Source organism: Carettochelys insculpta, chromosome 15, assembly GCF_033958435.1.
Source record: "Carettochelys insculpta isolate YL-2023 chromosome 15, ASM3395843v1, whole genome shotgun sequence".
Lineage (NCBI taxonomy): Eukaryota > Metazoa > Chordata > Testudines > Carettochelyidae > Carettochelys > Carettochelys insculpta.
The window spans coordinates 22,553,239-22,574,267 of record NC_134151.1 but is presented as its reverse complement, the minus strand read 5'-3'; the positions used below and the strand labels follow the sequence as shown (position 1 = coordinate 22,574,267).

The following is a 21,029-nucleotide window of genomic DNA, read 5'->3' as shown; positions in this document are numbered from 1 at the left end:
CACGTAAAAGTGGTGAGGGAAAAATACAATATTTGGTCGGGGAAATAAAGGATGATCATTAATAGTGAGATTTATTTGCAGTAAGGTTCTGTAAACACTGGCTGTGCCCATCTGAAAGTTCCAAGGGCATCAACCGAAAGATTTCTATTCTGCATCAGACCCAGGGAGCTTTACTTTCTGATGAAGGGATACAATTGTCTCCCTTTCTCAGTATAATGTTTTTCACTGACTTCTGTCACTTGTGGAAACATCAAGACCAGCCTTCCTCTCTTGCCCAGACCTAGAAGAAGTTCCAGTTGGGGTTAGTGAATTTCTCATTCAATGTTCAGGGAAGCTAAAGCTGATACACCTATCCCTCTATTCAACTGTTCAATAAATATTAAACGAAACTATTTCAGTACAGGAATTTGACTTGAAAGATCTTCAACACACATAATTTTAAAAGGACATTATCAAGATATTTTCTCTACCTTTTAAAGCCCTTTTTTTTTCAAACTCATGGTTTACATAAAAACTCTTTGAAATGCAACCACTTTTTTGTATCACAGCACAGTGGTTTTCATGGCAGGGTTCACAATAGGTGGTAGGTGACTGGCACTGAGTTAAGAAAACCACCACTGTAGCAATCATTTGAAAAATAGTCACCTAAGAAGCATTGCATTGACTTTGCAAATAGTGAGGGTAGGTGCAATTTTTTGGCTTTACCATCTTTGAGAGCACGCCTTCAGGTCATCTTAGCCCGGTTAAATCCTTCTGTGCTCACAGCAATCCTACAGCCCTCATGAGTTTTCTGTTGACTATGTACTACCTCACCCCTAGTCTGAGACAAAACAGTTATCATGTTCTACAGCTGCAAAGTCACGTAAATCCAGGGGGATTATTGCTGATGAAAACAGCTCAGTGTTATAGCCATGACAATATGTTCCATTATTACAAGTCACATCTAGGTACTAACTGGGAACAGATATCATTAAATTGTCTGCGGAGTTTTAGTATGTGGCCCATAACATTGTGCTTTGGCGTTGTTTATCCTGTGTTTAATTCACAACTCACACACCCACATAATTTCTTATTTTGAATACTCAACCCACCCACAAAGAGGAAATATTTTTATGATGATTCTTTTATTGAGATGATGTCAGTCGGGAAACAGACGGGCAAATGACAAGGAAAAAGAGAAAAATGTCAAATTAATAAGGGGATACGTCTCATCAGTCATTTTCAAGATGCAATCTGCTTTATACGGTAAGATTTTGTCATATTGCTTCTCCAAAGAGAAGAATCCTTCCAACACGGCCTAGACCATCTTAGCACTTATCAACACTGTGGCACTAATAGGAATTCATCAAACTGATCCACCTTCACATTTTAGCAGCAATGCAGTGAATAAGTACGGAGTTCCAACACAATGCCCAAGTCCTCCACTCCTGAAAGCAGGCGGCCTCTTGCTGAGGATCAGAGAAGAATGCTCTTCTCTAGGCTTTCCAGCTGCTCCTCCAGAAATTTAATCTGCTCCTCAAGGTCTTTCTGCTCAATCAGTAAAGAGGTCTTCACTTGAACAAAGTGTTGATAGTCTTGGAGTTGCTTATCAGTCAGGTATTTGGATAGGATACCAGAAACCACTCTTTCCCTGCGATCCAAGTTTTCTTTGAGATCTTTTGCGTCTTCCCGCTGTCTACAGAGGAGGCTGTGCCGTTCATTTAATGATTGCTAGTAGGGAGAAAGCAAAAACAGCATACACCATGAAAGCCAATAATTCCTGGCGGACTGCAGGTCTTCACTCGTAAGCCACAGTGAATTAAACTTAATTATCTCCTCTTGCGGCATTAGATTCTGGATGGTTTCTCCTAGGGCCGTGGTGTCCAATAAGTTCTGAAGCAAACTAGCCGTATTATTGTGAAAAATATATTTATTGTTCAAGCCAACTAGCCACACTCAACTGGCCAGAGCCACAAGTGGCTAGTGCATCAGACACGGCGGTCGTAGGGAATGTCTAGACTATACAGCTTTTAGCGACAGAGCTGCGTCAACACAACCATGTAGCTAAAGTCACACAGTGTAAACTCTGTTTGTTGGCATTTTTGCCAACAAAAAACTTCCACCCCCTACAAGCAACATTTGCACTACTAGCAGGAGAAAAATCACCATTTACACTAGTTATTGCTTTGTCAAAGTTTTTGTCGTGGTGGGTGTCGGGAGCAGAGGGTTAAGCACCCATGAAGGACAAAGGCTTTGTGGCTCAAATGCCAGTGTAGACAAAACCCTAGACTGAATTCCTCTCACCCTGATGGCTTGCGCGGTAAAGATGGCTGGCAAATCTCATCAAGGTTCACTTCTTTCATGTTGTCAACATGAAGCAAGTCAAAGGCAGAAGTAATAGTAATACAGGAGAACCCCATTTATCCAACCTAAACGGGGCCGAAGGATGGCTGGCTAACCCTAGAGGTTGGATAATGCGGTTTCTACTGTATTTTCTAAAGCTACTCAGATGCATTGCTCCAGAAGAGGGCAATTTGTTTATTGGACACTGCAGTGGTGGGACCAGCTGTTGCGAGACTGGCTACTGAGGCATGACTGGCTGCACTGGTGGGGCCTGCTGCCCTGCGGGAACTCGCTGCCACAGGATCAGCTGCCGTGGTGGAACTAGCTGTCCTGGCAGGACCTGCTGCTGTGGGGCTGGCTGCCTGGCAGGACCCACTGCTGAGGGGCCAGCTTCTGTGACAGGACCAGCTGCTGCTGCAGGACCAGCTGCAATGGGGCTGGCTGCCATGCTGGGACCCACTGCTGTGGCAGGACCATCTGTCTACCATCTGTCTTGGCAGGACCCGCTGCTGCAGGGCCAGCTCCCACATGGCAGCACCTGCTCCTGTGGGGCCAGCTGCCCTGGGCTGGCTGCTGCAGGACTGTCTAATCGTGGCCAGAATGTCGGATAATATGGAGGGTCAGTTAAGCAAAGGGTGGATAATTGGGGTTCTCTTGCACATGTAAAATTCTAATTGTCTCAGTGCATCTGGCCTACCCTGCATCAGTCTTGTGTAGACTGTGGAACCTACCACATATCTGTTTGTGGCCTGAACAGAACCAAGCATAATGTCAGGGCATAACAAATGATTATGACTAAAAATAAACTACATAAAACAATAAACTTTACCTATTAATGGACCTGGGAAAGAGTTACCTGCTAACAAGAGTAGCTGCTAATCAAGTATCGGAGGGGTAGCCGTGTTAGTCCGGATCTGTAACAGCAATGAAGGGTCCTGTGGCACCTTATAGACTAACAGAAAAGTTTTGAGCATTGAGCTTTCGTGAGCAACACAGTTACAGGACCTAACCAGATCAGCCACACCATCATGGGTTCATTCAGCTGCACATCTACCAATATAATTTATGCCATCATGTGCCAGCAATGCCCCTCTGCTATATACATCGGACAAACTGGACAGTCTCTATGTAAAGGAATAAACGCACACAAATCAGATATCAGAAATGGCAATAGACAAAAACCCATAGGAGAGCACTTCAATCTCCCAGGCCACACAGTAGCAGACTTAAAAGTAGCTATCCTACAGCAAAGAAATTTCAGGACCAGACTCCAAAGAGAAATTTCTGAGCTACAATTCATCTGCAAATTCGATGCCCTCAGCTCTGGCTTAAACAAAGACTGCGAATGGCTGGCTAAATACAGAAGCAGCTTCCCCTCCCTTGGTGTTCATACCTCCAGATCAATGGCTGGTAGTAAGCCTCACCCTTGCTGACTGAGCTAACCTTGTTATCCCCACCTTAGCTCTGGCTTCTTTATACCTGGCCCTGCAGACTTCCAAGACCAGCATCTGATGAAGTGAGTCTGTGCTCACAAAAGCTCATGCTCAAAACTTTTCTGTTAGTCTATAAGGTGCCACAGGACCCTTCGTTGCTGTTGCTAATCAAGTGTGGCTTTTAAAATATTATACATAAATGTGCTTAAACCTGGCCTACATTAGGGAATTTAAACATTCCCCATCATTGCTAACGCTGCGCTAGTTTGAGCAAGGTTTGCAGTGTGAGAATGATTCCAATGTTCAGGACCACATCAGTGAAACCGGCTCAGAACAATTCTAATAATCTCCATGCTAAATACGGCTGTTTGAGCCTGAGATGTGAGGGCTCCCAATGTCATGTAAACTTGTGCAGCTGAATGACTGCAGATTTTTGCAAAAAGTCCGTAATGCTTTAGAGCACTTTATTCAAAGTCCTGAGTAAAATATCCTAACTAATGTGAAAAACTCTCAGTGCAGCCGGTTTATGGGGAACTACTCCAGTAGAAATTAACTGTTAGCTGGGAACCCACAGCGAGTTCAGTTAACAGCTTAAATATGCTTTGACTGAAGAGTCAGAGGCCGGCCAGGCATCTCCTTGTGTTAAGCTGTGTTAGACAAAAAATAATTTACAATGGGGTTAAGATCTCTGAAGGAACTCTGTACTCAACTTTTCCTCATTTGGGAATCAGCATTGTGGTTGGTATTGAGGAAAAGGTCACTTGTCTTATTCAACAAAGGTGACAGAAAAAAAGTATCATTCTTAGGATACAATGGGCATGCAAATACACAGAGCAAAAGATGCTAATGAGGTGCGGATGCAAATTCCCCACGCCTCGTTAGCATAATATCACATGATTTGTAGTCTGGGAGATCGTTCTTCCGGACTCCCAAACGCCATATAGAAGCGTGGCCCTGGGTGGGGCTTCCAGAAGGAAGTCCTTCTTCTGGAGGCCCCTTCTTCCCAGAAATTTTTGGGAAGAAGGGGCCTCCGGAAGAAGGACTTCCTTTCGGAAGCACCCCCCAGGGCCGCACTCCTACTTGGCGTTTTGGAGTCCGGAAGAACAGTCTTCCGGACTCCAAATCACGTGACATTATGCTAATGAGGCACGAGGAATTTTCATCCATGCCTCATTAGCATCTTTCGCTCCGTGTATTAGCATGCCACTTCCAAAGGAAGTGGCCTGTGTAGAAACGGCCAGTGGGTTTGTCTACACTATGACATAAAAGATGTGTTCCTAACTCGAGTTAGCCAATTCCTATTGAAGACAAGGCAATTCACAGTGTTCACATGAGTTTACAGATTGAGTTAAACACTACAGGGGATTTTACCTCCATTTAGTAGCAAGCTTTTCCCACCCTAGCGAAGACAAGTCCATTGTGTTAAATAGGATTTCCAAACTGAGAAGAAATGATCCACAGTGGAAGATATCTGAATACAGACTTTTGTTCCACACCAAGAGGAAAAGTTTGAGTGGCGTCCCAGATCATCCATCCCATATACTGACTGTTTCAAAAGCCACCACTCTAGTTCAGCATCTCTAGAGTGCTTACTTGATCCTATCGCTACTTTGGACTCCTGCTGAAAGTAGAAGCTTAACTTTTCCTACACTGAGAAATTATCTTTTTCTGCTATGGAAATACACCAAGCTAATTATTAACTTCTACTGGCAAAGCCAACCATGGTTCCAAGTTGGGTCTAATTTTATTCAGAACTCTGGGGTTCTGAGACAGAGAAATGGGTCCAATTAAGATTGATCTTGCAGGAGAAGCGTGAAAGAAACAAAAAACCTAAATCTCCAAGCCTCTTGTAACTCACCTTCTCTTCAGCATCTGTATTCTCATTGATTTTTCTCATTGCATTTTGGACTCTAGCTAGGCGGCTGGACAAGCAGAGCAGCAGACTCACTACCTTCTCCAGATCACCTATGAACATCAGGTAGCGTTCATACTCATTGGGCTTGCAGACTTCTTGTACTGTTGCCTCTAGCTCTTTGCCACGCAGAGTGTACTCCTTGCTTTGAGATAGGACAAGTTCCCTTTCTTCCCAGAGGGACTGTAGCTTTGCACGGATGCTACAAATAAGTTCTTTCTGTAGGGGGAATAACAAAATTGGAAACTTTGTTCCTAATTCCTAGAATCCAAGCTGTTTACAGACCCTGACTTCTTCCACAGATTCATCTCTGCCAGATTTTAAATTTTTTTAAAAGTACTTTCAAGCCTGTATAAAGACACTTATAAACAAGTTCCAGTGACTTTAAAAACTGTATTATTATTGTTTTTAAGCAGCCCTCCCCCAGGAGTGAATGTCTGGTAGTTACCTCAGTAAAGCCAAAGAGCTTGCAACTTGGCAAGGTAATTAACAGGCAAAAAAAGGGAAGAGGAAGACGAAGGAAAATGGTTATAATATTAAGATAATGTGGTCACTCAGTAAGACATGGACAAAGCAGGATAGTTCCATAACAAATATTTAAAAGCTCATTCGAGCAGATATAGAGAAGTGGTTGTTCCCCTCTATTTGGCACTGGTGAGGCCACATCTGGAATACTGTGTCCAGTTTTGAGGCCCCCAGCATAGACAGGATGTGGATGTGCTAGAGCAGGTTCGGCAGAGGGCAACAAAAATGATCAAGGGGCTGGAGCACATGACCTACGAGGAAAAACTAAGGGATTCGAGCTTATTTAGTTTGCAGAAGACAAGACTGAGGGGTGATTTAATAGCAGCCTTCAACTTCTTGAAGGGGGGCTCAAAAGAGGATGGAGAGAAACTATTCTCAGTGATGACAGATGGCAGAACAAGGAGCAATGGTCTGAGGTGACAGAAAGAGAGGAGTAGGTTGGATATTAAGAAAAAGTACTTTACTAGGAGGGTGGTGATGCACTGGAATGCATTGCCTAGAGAGGTGGTTGAGGCAATGGAGGTGGTTTGGTGAACAGATTTGAGGAGCGTGATCCATGCAGAGTGGGCAGAATGAAAGAAGGCTCAGGGATGAGAGTGGGAGAAGGATCACACACCTTTCCCTGAAATGCAACCAACTCTGGCACAGAAGGGAGCAGCCGTGAAACTGTGCATAGGGAAGAATACCATCACATCCATGGCAGGGAGAATTTTAAGTAGGCAGATTATAATTACCCGAGATGGAACTTGGCCTTGTTTCTACAACTAACAAGCTTAATTTGTTTGAAGAGCGACATGTGTTATTTTTAAAGTAGTACGGTAGTTGTGCTCCAGGAACTGTAGTCTAAGATTATCTTTATTCTCTGCACATGTGAAAGCCAGTAGGCCAAGCCTGTCAACAGAAACTGCTGCTGGTTCTCAGAACATAAAGATCATCTTTCACATAGATGTCATAGATTTAGGGTTCAGATCTGGTCTCAAACACTGTACACTTGTGAATCAGCTAGTGCACAGAAGTTGGTTTTGCAAGGAAGTGTTCAGCCAATTCTGCCCCGCATCTACTCCTGATCACTCCCACAGTGGATGTCTTTGCCAGATGAATAAAACAAGACAGAATTTAGACAACACAAGTTACAATCCATATGCCAAATTCATCATGACTTTAACAGAGAAAAATTTGCCTCTCTCAATGCACTTTGAATTAATTATATTGTGTTAAAGTATATTGATAAAAGTGCTATTTTCTAACTCTACTCATACCACATTTAAGATATCTTAGTTACAGTAAAGAAACTCACAATAGTCCTTTTCACATTCATCTACTTACCTTCTTGGAAGTGATGTCATCCAGGTCATTTGAGACATCTCTGTTCTTAATCAGGATTTGATTCATGTTCAAATTGGGATCTTCCTTACCTTCATTATGTTCTGCTTCAGAACACGGTTCTGTTGGCCCTTCAATACCTTTCCTGCTATAGAAACAGAAAATAAACATGGGTAACAAATATTTAGTGCCTAGTTAACGTACCATGTGGTTCCTAGTCACGTGTTTCTAGTCGAGAGTCTAATCCTTCCAAAGTGGAATGCTGAAATATGACCTTTTGACTTCCATGTACAGTTCAAGTGCTGGTGATGCTTTTTAAAATCACTAATAGTCCTACTTATAATGGCTTCATTAATAAATCAGTTAAGATGCAGAGCTTTAGCATTTAGGTGGTGGTTGGTAGCATTAGCTAGTCTTTTGTTAATCCACAGGTGGCATGGCTTTGAGCAAGCTCCTGGCTTCATGCGGAAAGAGAGGCGGGGCTGAGCTCCCGCCTCATGTGCTGAGAAAAAACCAGCTCACGTGCCACTCTTGGCACCCATGCCAGGGGTTGCTGACCCCTGTTCTCGACTCCCCAGAATCATTCCCATCCCTCACCAGAGATTGTCTAACCTTTGAAAATATCCGATGCACAACATTTTTGACAGGCAAAAATTATCATGCTGCTGGCTACTAACTCCAGAACTATTTTGGGATCTCTCATGAAAACATTTTCAGTCTGGTATGTTCAATGTGATACACAAAGGAAAGACAGCCTCAGCGCTAGCCTAGCTTGCTGCAGTAAGCATTCTCTCACTATTTCCTTAGACATTTCTTGGTGTGCGAACCAGAAAGTGGTCTCAGAATTTATTGCTGATACAGAAGCCCCAAAATTCCAGGTATTCTTAGTGTCAATGAACGCATGAGACAAAGACACTGAGCCTCCGTCTACACTTACCACATAAGATTGACTGCTCAAGTTCGATCTTCCAGGGTGCCGTTTTGCACATGCACAAAACTGCATCCCAGGGTCAATGCTGACCCAGAACTCCTCGCAAGCCACAAGGATTAAGGAAGGTTGTTGGGAGAAGCGCTTATGTTGACCTTCGGCTGTGAAGACAGCCACCAAAGTCAACAGCTGAAAAGTCTATTTTAGGTACACAACTGGTGTACCTAAAATTGAGTATTAGCTGTCAACTTTCCATGCAAGTATAGACACAGCCTGAGGTAGAAATAAATGTCATCTCAGATTACTTACTCAGATTCCAAGAGAGGCTGCACCTTTTCTTTCATCGTAGCTTCCTTATTCCTGTGTGCTCTGTCAGACATTGAAACGGTAACAGGAAAAAGGCCCTCCAGGAGGTCTAGAGCAGTTTTTCTTGTAGGACAAGGGATAAGAACATCAGCCAGAGAATTGTCTTTGGCAATGATCTCCATAGCAAGGTCTTCATAATGCTGGTCTTCAGGGGATTTCAACCTCTTTTTAGGACAGTCTGTCTCCTTTTCTGGCAGGGCACAATTCTGGCTGTCATATGCTGCTTTTTCAGTGACGGATGAACTATTGATTTTCTCCCCTGGATTCGACTGAGCTGACGATGCTATGTGGCAATTTATTTTTTCCTGGGTAAGTGCAATATCATTTGTATCTAACTGCTTCCCTAGGGTTCCATTTGAAGCATTACCAGCCAGGGATTCTACTCTGCATTCTTTTTCCACCTGAGGGTCTTCATTGCCTCCTCTTCTGGGGAGCAGAATAGGAACTTCATGAGTTGGTTCCTTGACTTCTGGACAGCATGAATTCAAAACTGCATTGTCACCTTTGCTCCCCTCATTCCTACTCCCAGGACTGGATTGCTCTGGCTCAGGAATCTGGAGTCTGCAGGAAAGAAGAAAGAAGTTTCACATGGGCTTTCACTACTCTCCCAGAAGCACCGGCAGATCAGGACATAGATATTTTCATGGCTGCCTCTTTCAGTGTCCCAGAGCTTCTGAATCTGTGATAAACACTTATTTTGCTTGCAGGCCAGCAGGTAGGGCCAATCCTAGGTATGTGCTAAATGTGCAACTGCTCTGGCCCTCACGTTTCTGGGAGTCCTGACTTAGGCAGCAATCTCCCATTTCTAGCTCCATCCCTTTGAATTACGCTCACTCTGAAAACATTAAAACACTAAAAAATCCCCTTGTACTCTGACACCTTGAGATGAGGACAATACACAAGCCTCATGGCACTGCTGGCTATCCTACTGTCCCAGATGCAAGTTAAGGGAAGAAAGACAAAGAACTAGGAATGTGGTTTAACTAGGGCATGATTTTACTGAGTGACACACACGGAAACCATCTGCAATAACTTGTCCAGTGTAGGTTGTCTTTTCTTTGTACCATCGAGTGGAGGGCTGCTGTCAGCCCCCACAGCAAGTTTAATCTTGTCCCACCACTGTTCCTGAGACCCCACTACCTGCCCCTAATATGAGGGTTAAGAGGATGGAGTGTGGAGGGAAAAGGGTTGTCTCCTCATTTTACCAGATATTACCCAATTCCCATTCTCCACCTTCCTTAGGAGCTCCAGTAGGGTGTATAGTCTCATCTGATGCCCTTCTAATGCATTGAACTGGCTGGTTTTTGTTACAGGGCTTCTTGGTTCTCACCACATGCCATTGGCTGGAAATTTGCTCTGTTTATAATTATTTCACAGCTGTGTGTAAAACATCCCAAATTTTACTAACCTCTCTGTGAAACTGAAAGATTTGTACAACTTGACATTTCAATATCCGAGACTAGCTTCAGTTCAGATGAGTGCCCAGCTCCACAGGCTTGAAGCTAAATTCCTGTGGAGCTCTTATACTCCATAGTGCTGTTGGTTTGCTCAGTCCCTAAAAGCCACAGGAACAGCCTGACAACAGAGAGCTACTCCTGCACTTGAGGAATGGTGCTTCAAACAATGCCGCCTCAACAGACACAACTGAACTTCACCAGAGATTTGATTCCCCAGAGTTCAGAAAAGCAGAGTTAGATTTTGTCCCATGCAGTGAAGGGAAACCCACCTCATAACACTTTCTCAAAGCAGTTTCTGTGAACTAGCTGCAGTATTGTGAATGGAAGAAACTTCACCATGTTCGTTCTGTTTGTTTCTACAGAGTAGCGCCCTCTAGCCCAGGAGTGTGGTGAGCAAGACCTGAGACATCATTCTTCACTCTACCGTGTGCTGATTAGGTGTCAGTCAGAGTATTGTGTCCAGTTCTGAGCAGCACATTTCAAGAAAGATGGAGAAATTGGAGAAGGTCCAGAGATGAACAAGAACGATTAAAGGTCTAGAGAACATGAGCTATGAGAGAAGACTGAAAAGATATGATTGAGTGGGGACATGATAGTGGTTTTCAAGTACCAAATGAGTGTTATAAGGAGGAGGGAGAAAAATTGCTCTCCTTGGCCTCTGAGGACAGGACAAGGAGTAATGGGCTTAAATTACAGCAAGGGAGGTTTAGGTTGGACATCAGGAAAAAGTTCCAAACTGTCAGGGTGGTTAAACAGTGGAATAAATCACCTAGGGAGGTTGTGGAATCTCCATCACTGAAGATATTGAAGAGCAGGTTAGATAGACACGTCTGAGGAATGGTCTAGATGGTGCTTGGTCCTGCAGTGAGGGCAGGGGACTGGAATTGATGACTTCTTGAGGTCCCTTCCAATCCTAGTGTTCTATGATTCTATGAAGAATTACCCAAATTTCCCTGGCCATTATATCTGTTCTTCATAAATACTCATTTTCTAACCCTAACTATTATTAAAAGAGAAGTACTAACAGATGGTCATTTGGTCTTTTCTTTTTAAATGGGCTGAATACACCTATAGAAGCAGGAGGCAATACGCAAAGGTAAAATTGTTCAGCATACGTGAGTGCACTGGCCCTTTAAGTGTGAACAGCATGAGAAACCCTATTCTGGAAACAGTGAAACAAGGGTTTAAAAATGAGCAAAGCAGTAATAGGGAATTAGTACTTAATGGGAGGAAAAACCCAGGATGCTGTCCCTTTAAGGGCCGGGGTCCAGGAGCTTTGTAAGCTCAGAGTTCCTTCTTTCTCCCAGCCAACTAAGAGGGGCTCTATGAAGGGGGACAGTATATATTGGAGTCAGTAACCTTTCCAAGGCAGAGTGTGGAAATTTGACCTTTTGACCTACGAGTGCCAGTGATACTTTTTAAAGTCACTAATTGTCCTACTTACAACAGCTTCATTAATAAATAACTTAAGATGCAGAGCTTTACAGTTTAGGTGGTGGTTGGTAGCATTAGCTGGTCTTTTGTTAATCCACAGGTGGCCTGGCTTTGAGCAAGCTCCCAGATGCATGGAGGAGGAGGGGCAGGGCTGAGCTCCCGCCTCATATGCCAATGAAAATCGGCTCATGTGCAACTCTTGGCACCTATGCCAGGGGTTGCTGACCCCTGGTATATGTGCTACCTTCTCCCTCAGAACTGGGGAGGTGTTGACAGGAGAAGGAAACCAGGGCAAGATGATGTGCTCCTGATGGGAAAGGCCAAGATTCTGGGCTTCATCAAGAGCTGAGTGGGATGCAATAGGAAAAGCATTCTGTTGGGTAGATGGGCCAGAGGGGAGTATAAATGTTTGGGTTTGGGAGACCGGCTTTATTCTGAATGATTGCTTTTATATTAAACCCCTGACAGAGGGCAGGGAAGAGGGTGTTAGCCACAAAAAAGATTGTGCGGGAATTTTAAGGGGACTGAAGAGGGAAACCAGAGGTAAGCAGCAGTAGAGCATTTGTTGGCCATGAGAAAGTGATCAAAAGACAAAAATCCTGGAATACTCAGCTGCTGAGGCTCTGTGGGTTGCTGCCTTTTTTGGGGGAGGTGGTAACATTTGTTTTAGAAATAAAAGTGAAACATTTATTTAATCCTTTCAGTGAGTAGTCTCAGGAGTCAAAGCTCCTTTTGTGCTGGGTTTCCTCCTAAAGTTTTGGGCTTTGGTGCAGGACTGCAAACAGAAGCTTCAATGGCAGAGCCTACTGACTATAGGGAACAAATAATTTTAGTTACACTGCACTTGCCGCATAGAATAACTACAGGTACATTAAAAGATGGCTGTAAGTCCAAATTTTGAAACAATTTAGGTGCAGAGCCAAACACACAAAATGTTTGTCATTTATGCAGCCAGTTTGCTTGTGCAGTTAGGTTGTTTGCTGCATGTATGCATACTATTGCATGTCCAAGTGATTAATATATTAGTCCATGCAATTATCAAATTTGTGGTTGCATTAATGCACAAAGGAGTAAGCACTTACATGGCCAAACTATTTGGCTCTCTGGTCATTCAAATTTCTTAATGAGTAGATCCTGTACAGTGGCTTTTTCACAGTGACTGTTTCTTCCTGCTATCTAATATCTCTGATAACTGAATGGGTGTTATGAAGAGGGAGCAAAGATGAAGGCTGTAGAGTAGGAGCAGATGGGAGTATCTCTGCCCTTCTGCTTGGGATGGTTCTGCCTCTGTGATTATTTTGAAGTTCACATTAAATTATACACCCAGAGCAATAATTCAGGAATAGAAAGGTTACCTGGCTTTTTGTTGTGCTTTACTTTGCTTTTTCTCCAAAGCAATTTGCAATGATAGTCCAGTCGGGAGAGATTTTGGCAGGTCTGTCCTTGAAACTAAAGTATCAGTTTGTCCACACAAACAGGACTGCTTTGATATTATGCCTAAGCCATTGGTGGCGGAGTCATTAAAGGAAACACTGTCATCTTCAATAGAAGAAAGAGCCAGTGGAGAATGAAGAGGAGATTGTAATGTGCCCAGGGAGGATACACACCATGGGGGGAGATTTTCTGTACTCAAGGAATTGCCGAAGGGCTCCACTTTACTAGAAAGATTTTCGAGTGCTTGGACCATTGTATCTGATCCCTGAAGCCCCACAATGTCTTCAGTATTTGTTTGTCTGGGCACATCTCCTGACACAGACTTGGGACAGTGCCAATCACTTTGACGGTTTGCAGCTGAGTTATTGCTATCCAGTTCAAGTCCAGGCTCTGGGACGCTGTGCAGTCTTTTCACATGATGAACCTGATCTTTGCTCTGGCTCAACAATGAAAGTTTTACAGTTTCTGTCATTCTTATTTCTTCCATAGACTTTTCCTTGCCTCTGGAGGTGCCAACTCTCTGCTTTTCATCTCTGGTGTAGTCTTTTTCCTCTGCCAAGTCAACTTCCTTCTTTGAGGGAAAGCTAAAAGTTTCAAATCATATTTCACATTAGAGAATTACTAACACTATCATTTGGAGGCATTTAATTCAGTATTTCCACTAATTTGTTCCATCCATGGGCAGAATAAATTTTGTTATGTGCACCAAGGTGTGTGCAGATGAGCACCGCCAATGGAAACATGCTGCCAGCTGTGAGCACCCTATCAATCAACTGGGTGGCACCTGAATCTCTCCTAGGCGGCCACCCAAGCACTCAGCTTACAGGGAACACTGATTTTATTTATGACATGGAACAAATTAGTGCAGGCAAAATACAATCCTCACATGAACCTGTGCCAGCATTTGAGGTCTAAACCTTCTAAGCCAGTGACACTCAGTTGCTAGAAAAATCATTCTCTCAGAGTGCAAGACTGTACCACAAAATGGAGACAACTTGCAGCTGTGAAGGGTGAATTATAGCATTGTATCCATGTGATGCTGCTGTATTATGACTCTGCAGGACCACATATTGAGACAGCATCACAATGGCAAGGAACAATTTTTTCATCCTCTTCTTCCACAGTCGACGACTTTGTTTACAGGAAGACATAACACACAGCAAAGTGGGGTGTAAATTTACAGTTTAAAGTTCCATCATGCACTACTTGGACCTACTCCATTTTGTGTGCAGCAGACTTGGGCACTATATTTTCACAGCCGGGCTTGCCATGCACTAAATCTCCGTGGAGACAAGCCCTGACGTGTCAGAGACTCTTTGGTAGGAAGGAAAGTGGCAGGCAATAGATAACAGTATGGCGGGAGGGTAGACTTCAAATGGGATTAGTAAAGTGGTTGCCAGAGTAGAATGCCATTAGACCTGCCCCTTCCACCATTGGCTCTGCCCCTTCTCAGGACAAAGAGCTCTCCCCCCTCACTTTGTTCTGGGGCCCATGGTGGCTGTCAACCCCACTGTTTGCCACCATAGTTCCACAGAACACAGCTACAGGATTGTGTTGCACAGTGGCAGAACCTGGTAAGATTGAGAAATAAAGGGAAAGATTATTGTACAGTAGGACGCTATGGCTTCCTCTATATAAGTGCAGTCCAGCAAAACCTGAACTTACAGTCACCTGCGCTAACACACAGCAAAATCTGTCCCTGCAGGACTTCCTTCTCTCCCATATTCACTTGTCCTCTATTAAAAGGTCACCTGTGAAATGTTTCTGTCCACCCATGGACTCACCCAGACTTCCAGTTGCATTTATATAACTTGCTTATGTGAAGCTGCTCCAGCTGAATCAGGAATTTCACACAGACCACTGAAGTACTGCTGAGACCAGCTACCCTGTGTCAAGCAGCTACACTGTTTAGAACTGCCAAAACTTCGGAGTGCTAATCAAATCTTTTTTTTTTTTTTTTTGGCTGAAGCAAGACTCAATTGTTCCTCTCTGAATTCTTCCAGGCAAGCAATATGGAGTGAAAATAACAGTAGCTTTTTATGTAAATATTTATTTAAAATGTATATAAGCTCCATACTTTAAGAGATTACACCAGGTAAACATTCTGACAGCATCTCTATGTTCTTCTGTGGACAGGACTGACCTAAGCTCTAGCTGCTGTTTTTGCCAGAGATCAGATGGTGGAGCTGTGCACACAAGTGAGAAAACAGCTGAAGCTTTAGTGGTTTGTAGCGCAGAATCCTTTACTGTAACAAGCTTCCAGCCCTTCTCGTGCATATTTTATTGGGCAAGATGCACCTTTTTGGTTCCATAAAGAGGTAAAAATGATTTTGAAGGCCACCTAAACGGAAAGAAAGCAATTTGGGGGAATAAATAACTCTAGGGTTGCCACATTTGAACTTTCAAAACAAGACACTCCTGAGAGGGAGTGTATTAGTAACAGTATCTACCAACTCACATTATTACAATGTGCTATACACACTATAACCTGCTACTACAATGTGCATCGGTAGATACTGATATAGATACACTTCCTTGCAGGGGTATCCCCTTTTTTTGAAAGTTCAAATGTGAGAACCCTGAATAGCCCTATTCTAAGACCCCACAGAGGTAGCCATGTTAGATTGTATCTGTAAAAATGAGAAGTCCTGTCGTGCCTGGGGCTTGGTCCACATTAGGGAGTTAAGTCGATTGCAGATATGCAACCCTAACTACAGCAATTGTGTAGCTAGAATCAACTTATCTGCAATCAACCTACCTTGCCATTCACACAGAGAGAGGTGAACGGGGGAGTTTCTCCTGTCGACCTCCCTTACTCCTCACAATATCAAAGAATATAGGGGTTGACTGCCAACACCCGACAGTTTGATTTTGGGCATCTCTACTGAAATAGAACTCTGGAAGATCAACCCTGACTGGGTTGATCTTCCCAGTAATGTAGACATACCCTTAGCGACTAAGAGATTCATCAGAGCATAAACTTTTGTGGGTAAATCCTGGTCTAACAATGTGGGACTGTAGGATCACTAAGAACCAGTGAAGTGCTGAGCACCAGCGACTTCCATTAAACCCTCTCAGGAGCAGGCCCAGAAGTGATGTCTCTCACTTAATAGCCTCTAGATGGGAGCTGCACCTCTGTGGGGCGACGGCTAACCGAGATGACACGGACTATGCCTACTCTACAGCAATCTGTTGACAGAACTCACTGTTGGAAGAGATCTTCCAAAAAAGCTTCTGTTGACGCGGTGAGTCCACACACAAAAGTGGATCGAAAAAGTGATCCACTCTGTCGACAGAGAGCGGCTGGACTGCCTGGCCCTCTCTCAATAGAACGGCTGACCAGGAGCACAACAGACAAGGCTGCCCAGTGACCTGGAAGCCCTGTCTGTCAACAGAGGACCCCCCCCCCCCCCCCCCCCCCCGCCCAAGAGCATCCACGTGGCTGTGTTGTTGAACAATTCTGTAAAGAAAGGCGTTCTGCCTCCTAGGGGAGAAGCACAAGGCTGTCGACTAAAGTGCTGAGTTCTGTCAACAGCATGTCGACAGAACACATTTTAGTGTGGATGCTCTGCACGTTTTGTCAACAAAACACCAGTTTTGTCGAAAGAAATCCTCTAGTGTAGATGTAGCTTTGAAGGTTGAAAGTGACTCAGCATTTCATTGCAGCCTCCCAAGCAATATTGCCTCTTCTGTGCTGGTACAACACTCCCTGGTGGCAAAAGCACAGAGTTGCTGCTTCTAACCAGCATTTCTCAAAAAGCTTTTCCTTCTCACTACCTTTAGCTCTTCAGATATCATTATTTCAACCATCGCCATGTAGCAGCAAAAAGGCTCAAGAGGGTAAGTCATTCTGATATCTACTTCCCTAGGTCAGATGCATTATGGTCCCAACTTAGTTTCTGTTCAGTTCTCGTGCAGATAAAATGCCCCATAATGAGGTAAGGGCAGATTATAAACTGGATGAGATCCTCAGGATTAGCCCAATAACAACAATAATAACTTGGCATATGTGTAGCACTTTGCATCTCTTACAGTGTTGCACAGATCTGAACCCTTGGGACACAGACTGTGATCCCTCCAAACCTCCACTCAAAAACCTCAAACGGAGGCGTAGCATGGAACAGAGGGAAAGGCACATAGGTGGGAGATCAAACTCCAGATTTCTCTGCCACTGACTCCTTCTGAGGCATTGGATAAGTCTAGTCACTGTGTACTTTGGTCTTCCCACTAATAAAATGGAGAAAACGTCACTCATCTATCTCACAGGTGTTAAGAGAAATAGCTAAAGTAAGGCAAATAATTTGAAAATGAGTAGTACTTTTAATTTCTGCAGTCCTTTGGTTTTGAACTAAGCATGACTTCCTCTATGTGACTTTTTTTAAAAGATTAAAATCTCTAAATGGTATTGGAGACATTTGGACATAATCCTGGGAAGTGGCAGGTACTCAGCACCTCTCAGGATCAGACTATACATTTACAAGTTTTTGTGGCAGATTTTTCCCCATCTCCCAAGACTTTGGAAATCATTAAGGCCACAAGATTATCATTTTTCTTTTGAGCATATCCATCCTAATAATGACAGCCCTACCTTTCTGAAAACGCAATAGTGCCTTTTATTTGCATTGGAGGGCCTCCTCTAATTGATATCCTGTGTCCACTTTCAACTAAAGTGCTGTGAATTACATGATGCCTCTGTCAGTCTGAGAGCTATGGAAGTTCATGGACTCATACATCATACCATTTCACGGGTGCCTGAATTAACACTTAATGAAAAGTCTCTCTAGGGCCTGTCTGCACTAGGAATGAAGCCCTGCTAGAAACAGCTGCTGGGAACAGGGCTTTACCACCCTTCAAAAAGACCTGAAAATGTATAAAAAAAACTGGGACCTGATCCTTTGTTATCTTACATCTATTTGGTACTTTATCAGGGACAGATTTAAGCTGCAGACATGAGACTTCCAAGCCTGCTAGGATTCACCCTGAAATGGACATTGAATTGATAACTCTGGATTACATTCAAGAAGAACTTCTTGCAACTACAAAGCTCGCCATTTCTAGTCTGAATCTGATCTCAGAACTGTACTCAAGGCTGCTATGATACTGGTCTTTTAACCAATACTGTCTCTCTCTCTCTTCTTTTTTAAAAATACATATTAGTTTAGTTAGAATCAGCTATCAGAGTGTTTCAGACAAGGGCCACGTGATTTTTTTTTTAATTCTATTTTATGTCTGAAAGCTAACCTAGAATTTGATAAGTAAGATGAAAGAGAGACTACAGATTAAACAGGTTTTTTGTAAGTAGCCACTTGGTTATTGGTGGGGGCATTTGGCTCAAGCAAGGTTTTGTCCTTCTGTTTCTAATCTTCATGCACACGTCAGGGAAACAGCAATGGAACCCTGCTAGCAACAACTGCATTTCAATATTGTTGTTGCTAGCTAACGTGTTTTATTTCCAACATTGGCAGGACCTATACTTCAAAAAAAGATAGAAAAACAGACTTCAATTATGAATCAATCATACTGTAGGGCATCAAAATTAAATGTCACACTGAATTTACTGCATTGCAAAAAAAGCATAGCGCATATAGTTGCCTGCTAGTGTTTGAAAAAATTTCCAAAGCAAGGTTCACCTGGGGAGGCTGGAATAGTTTTCACAACCTTACCTGGCAGTGATGGGACAGGTTTCACAACCTTGAACTGATGATGCCAGGAAAGTTGTACATCTATGAAGGTCCTGAAAATTCAGAAGACTTAACTTAAGCAGCATTGTCAAACTCTTATTGCTTTTGTATACTCAGCACCTCCCCATGCCTGCTACCTACTAAGGGCAAAATCAACAATGGCTCAGGTAGCATTTAAATGTTTGTTTCCTTTGAATCATGGAATCTTCAACATTGCCTCCTTAGTTGTCGTCAGTTTCATTTTCTTAGAAAAATATGTTCGTTAGGAGTCCTAGATTTACACATAAAATTGGTATTTTTTACCTGTACTTCTCCATAATGGGAGAAGTACCAAGGAAGGTACATTCTGTGTGCCTAAGTGGAGAAGCTGTACACAGTGATCAACCCTGCCCCACAATCGAGTGAAGCCCAAATCTTCAGTAATTGGTTTCATGAGTGTTGAATCATAGAATCTTTTGGATTGGAATGGAACTGTAGTGAGTTGTCCAGGTCATCACAGTGCATAATAGTGGTTATTCCTGGCACTTGGATGCTACAGTGAGTGATATCCTACAGACATATAAGTCCTAATGAAATTGATTCCATTATCCCTAAACTATCCAAACTACAGTAGATGGGTTTTTCCAGGCTAGGAGGCAGTCGGTGAGGCACATACTGAACCAATTTTTCTTCTCAAGTGTGCATCAACTCCCTCTGCTAATCAGAGAATCTGTTTTATCCTCCATTCCACAATAACCCTCTCACACACACACGTATTAGTCTGGGATACTCTTCCCCAGGCTAAGCTCTGACATGAATAATTCAAATCTACACCATAAGAAAAATGTGGCTGAAAGATCAAATAGTCCATCAATAAGACAGGTGAATACTAGCCACATAGAAGCAAAATACTGCTTCTCCTTTTTCTCGGGTGACCGTCCATCCCATGTTTGGTGGGATGGTCCCGTATTTGGGATGCCAAAAAAATGTCCCACCTTATTTTAGAAAGGGACTGATTGTCCCATATTTTCTGCCGACAGCTGCAGCTGCCATGTCCCTGCTGCTGAGGCTCGGGGAAGAGGGGGAAGCGTCGTGGCTGCCCTGTCCTTGCTGCTTTCTTGGGGCTCCTGGGAGCACTGGGGGATGCTGTGGCCCAGGAAGGGCAGGTGGCTGCCGCCTCCTTCCCAGCTCCTTGGGGCTTGGCAGAGCTGCCCCTGCCTCCATATCTCCCTGTCCCGTACTTGGGATATGGTCACCTTAATCTTTGCTTGTCTACAGTTCTGAAAATATATATCTTTGCTGTGAGTTTCTTATCTAAGTGGCAGTTCCATTAGCTGGAAGATGCTAATGGGGAAAAGGCTCTTTTCCCCCCCCGCCTTTGCTTCCATTTATTCTCCTTTTCTTCTTTTGCAACAATATTGACATACATTGTCCTCCAAATTCTGGCACTGAAAAGTGCATATTTTTGCCCTGACACTAGGACAAAGTTTGCTTAGCAGAAATAAAGTAAATGGCCACGTTTCCTGTACCAGCAGGCTTCTAAACTGTTAGTTTGCCAGAAGCCACATCATCATATTATGTGAAGTCAAGGCTGTCATGTAAGGAGCAAGGGAAAAAAATTATGCAAAGAGGCTCACCATTGTAGTTTTATATGGTGTGCAGTGAGCTGACTGTTGGTAGCCAAATATTGTTATTCTACATATAACTATCTATACCACATGGTCTTCAACACAGTAGCTGAGAAAGGGTAATTTTAAGATCTAAGTAGTATATGGGAAGTCATGTTATGAGAAGAGACTGAGCCAAAGAAGGTTCTCTCTCTTCTACCAAATGAAGAGCCATCAACCTAACAAAAAGACCTCAGAAAAAGACTGGTAAATAAACAGTGATGAACACATATTCACCCATGCCAATCTGAAGTATACATGAATTGCTTTTACATGAGAAAAAAAAATCAAAAACTCTAATCAGGCAACTTTCCCAAAGTATTTGTCTCGTTATCTTCAGTTTTTTTACAGTGTCTGAGCATGAGATTTGAGCAAGTTGGGAAGGATTTACAGCTGCAATGGACAACTAGGCAAAGCTCAGTGGTTTCTAATGAGTTCTACTTTGAGAATCTGAGTTCAAATAAAAAAGTCAAAAGTGAAACTCAAAGACTTTATAAGAGCCAAAACAGACAGACAAACATAGCTAAGTACATGCATAAATAAAATATCTGTACTAATTTTGTCAACT

General features: G+C 43.1%; 1 protein-coding gene across 5 annotated transcripts in view; it reads right to left on the bottom strand.

Moving 5' to 3' along the window:
- Window positions 1-778: 778 nt before the first annotated feature.
- Window positions 779-21,029, bottom strand: part of SHROOM1 (shroom family member 1) — an 86,366-nt gene continuing 66,115 nt past the window's right edge. For 3 of the 5 annotated variants that reach the window (XM_075009792.1, XM_075009791.1, XM_075009793.1), the window contains 6 exons: window positions 18,798-18,868; window positions 13,056-13,718; window positions 8,753-9,370; window positions 7,519-7,663; window positions 5,614-5,886; window positions 780-1,710 (listed from right to left, as the gene is read on the bottom strand). In XM_075009792.1, the coding sequence (XP_074865893.1) occupies window positions 1,456-1,710; window positions 5,614-5,886; window positions 7,519-7,663; window positions 8,753-9,370; window positions 13,056-13,718; window positions 18,798-18,868 (2,025 nt within the window). In that variant the 3' untranslated portion in view covers window positions 780-1,455. Of the gene's footprint in view, window positions 1,711-5,613; window positions 5,887-7,518; window positions 7,664-8,752; window positions 9,371-13,055; window positions 13,719-18,797; window positions 18,869-21,029 lie in introns of all 5 variants that reach the window. The other 2 variants (XM_075009794.1, XM_075009795.1) reach the window with 2 other exon arrangements.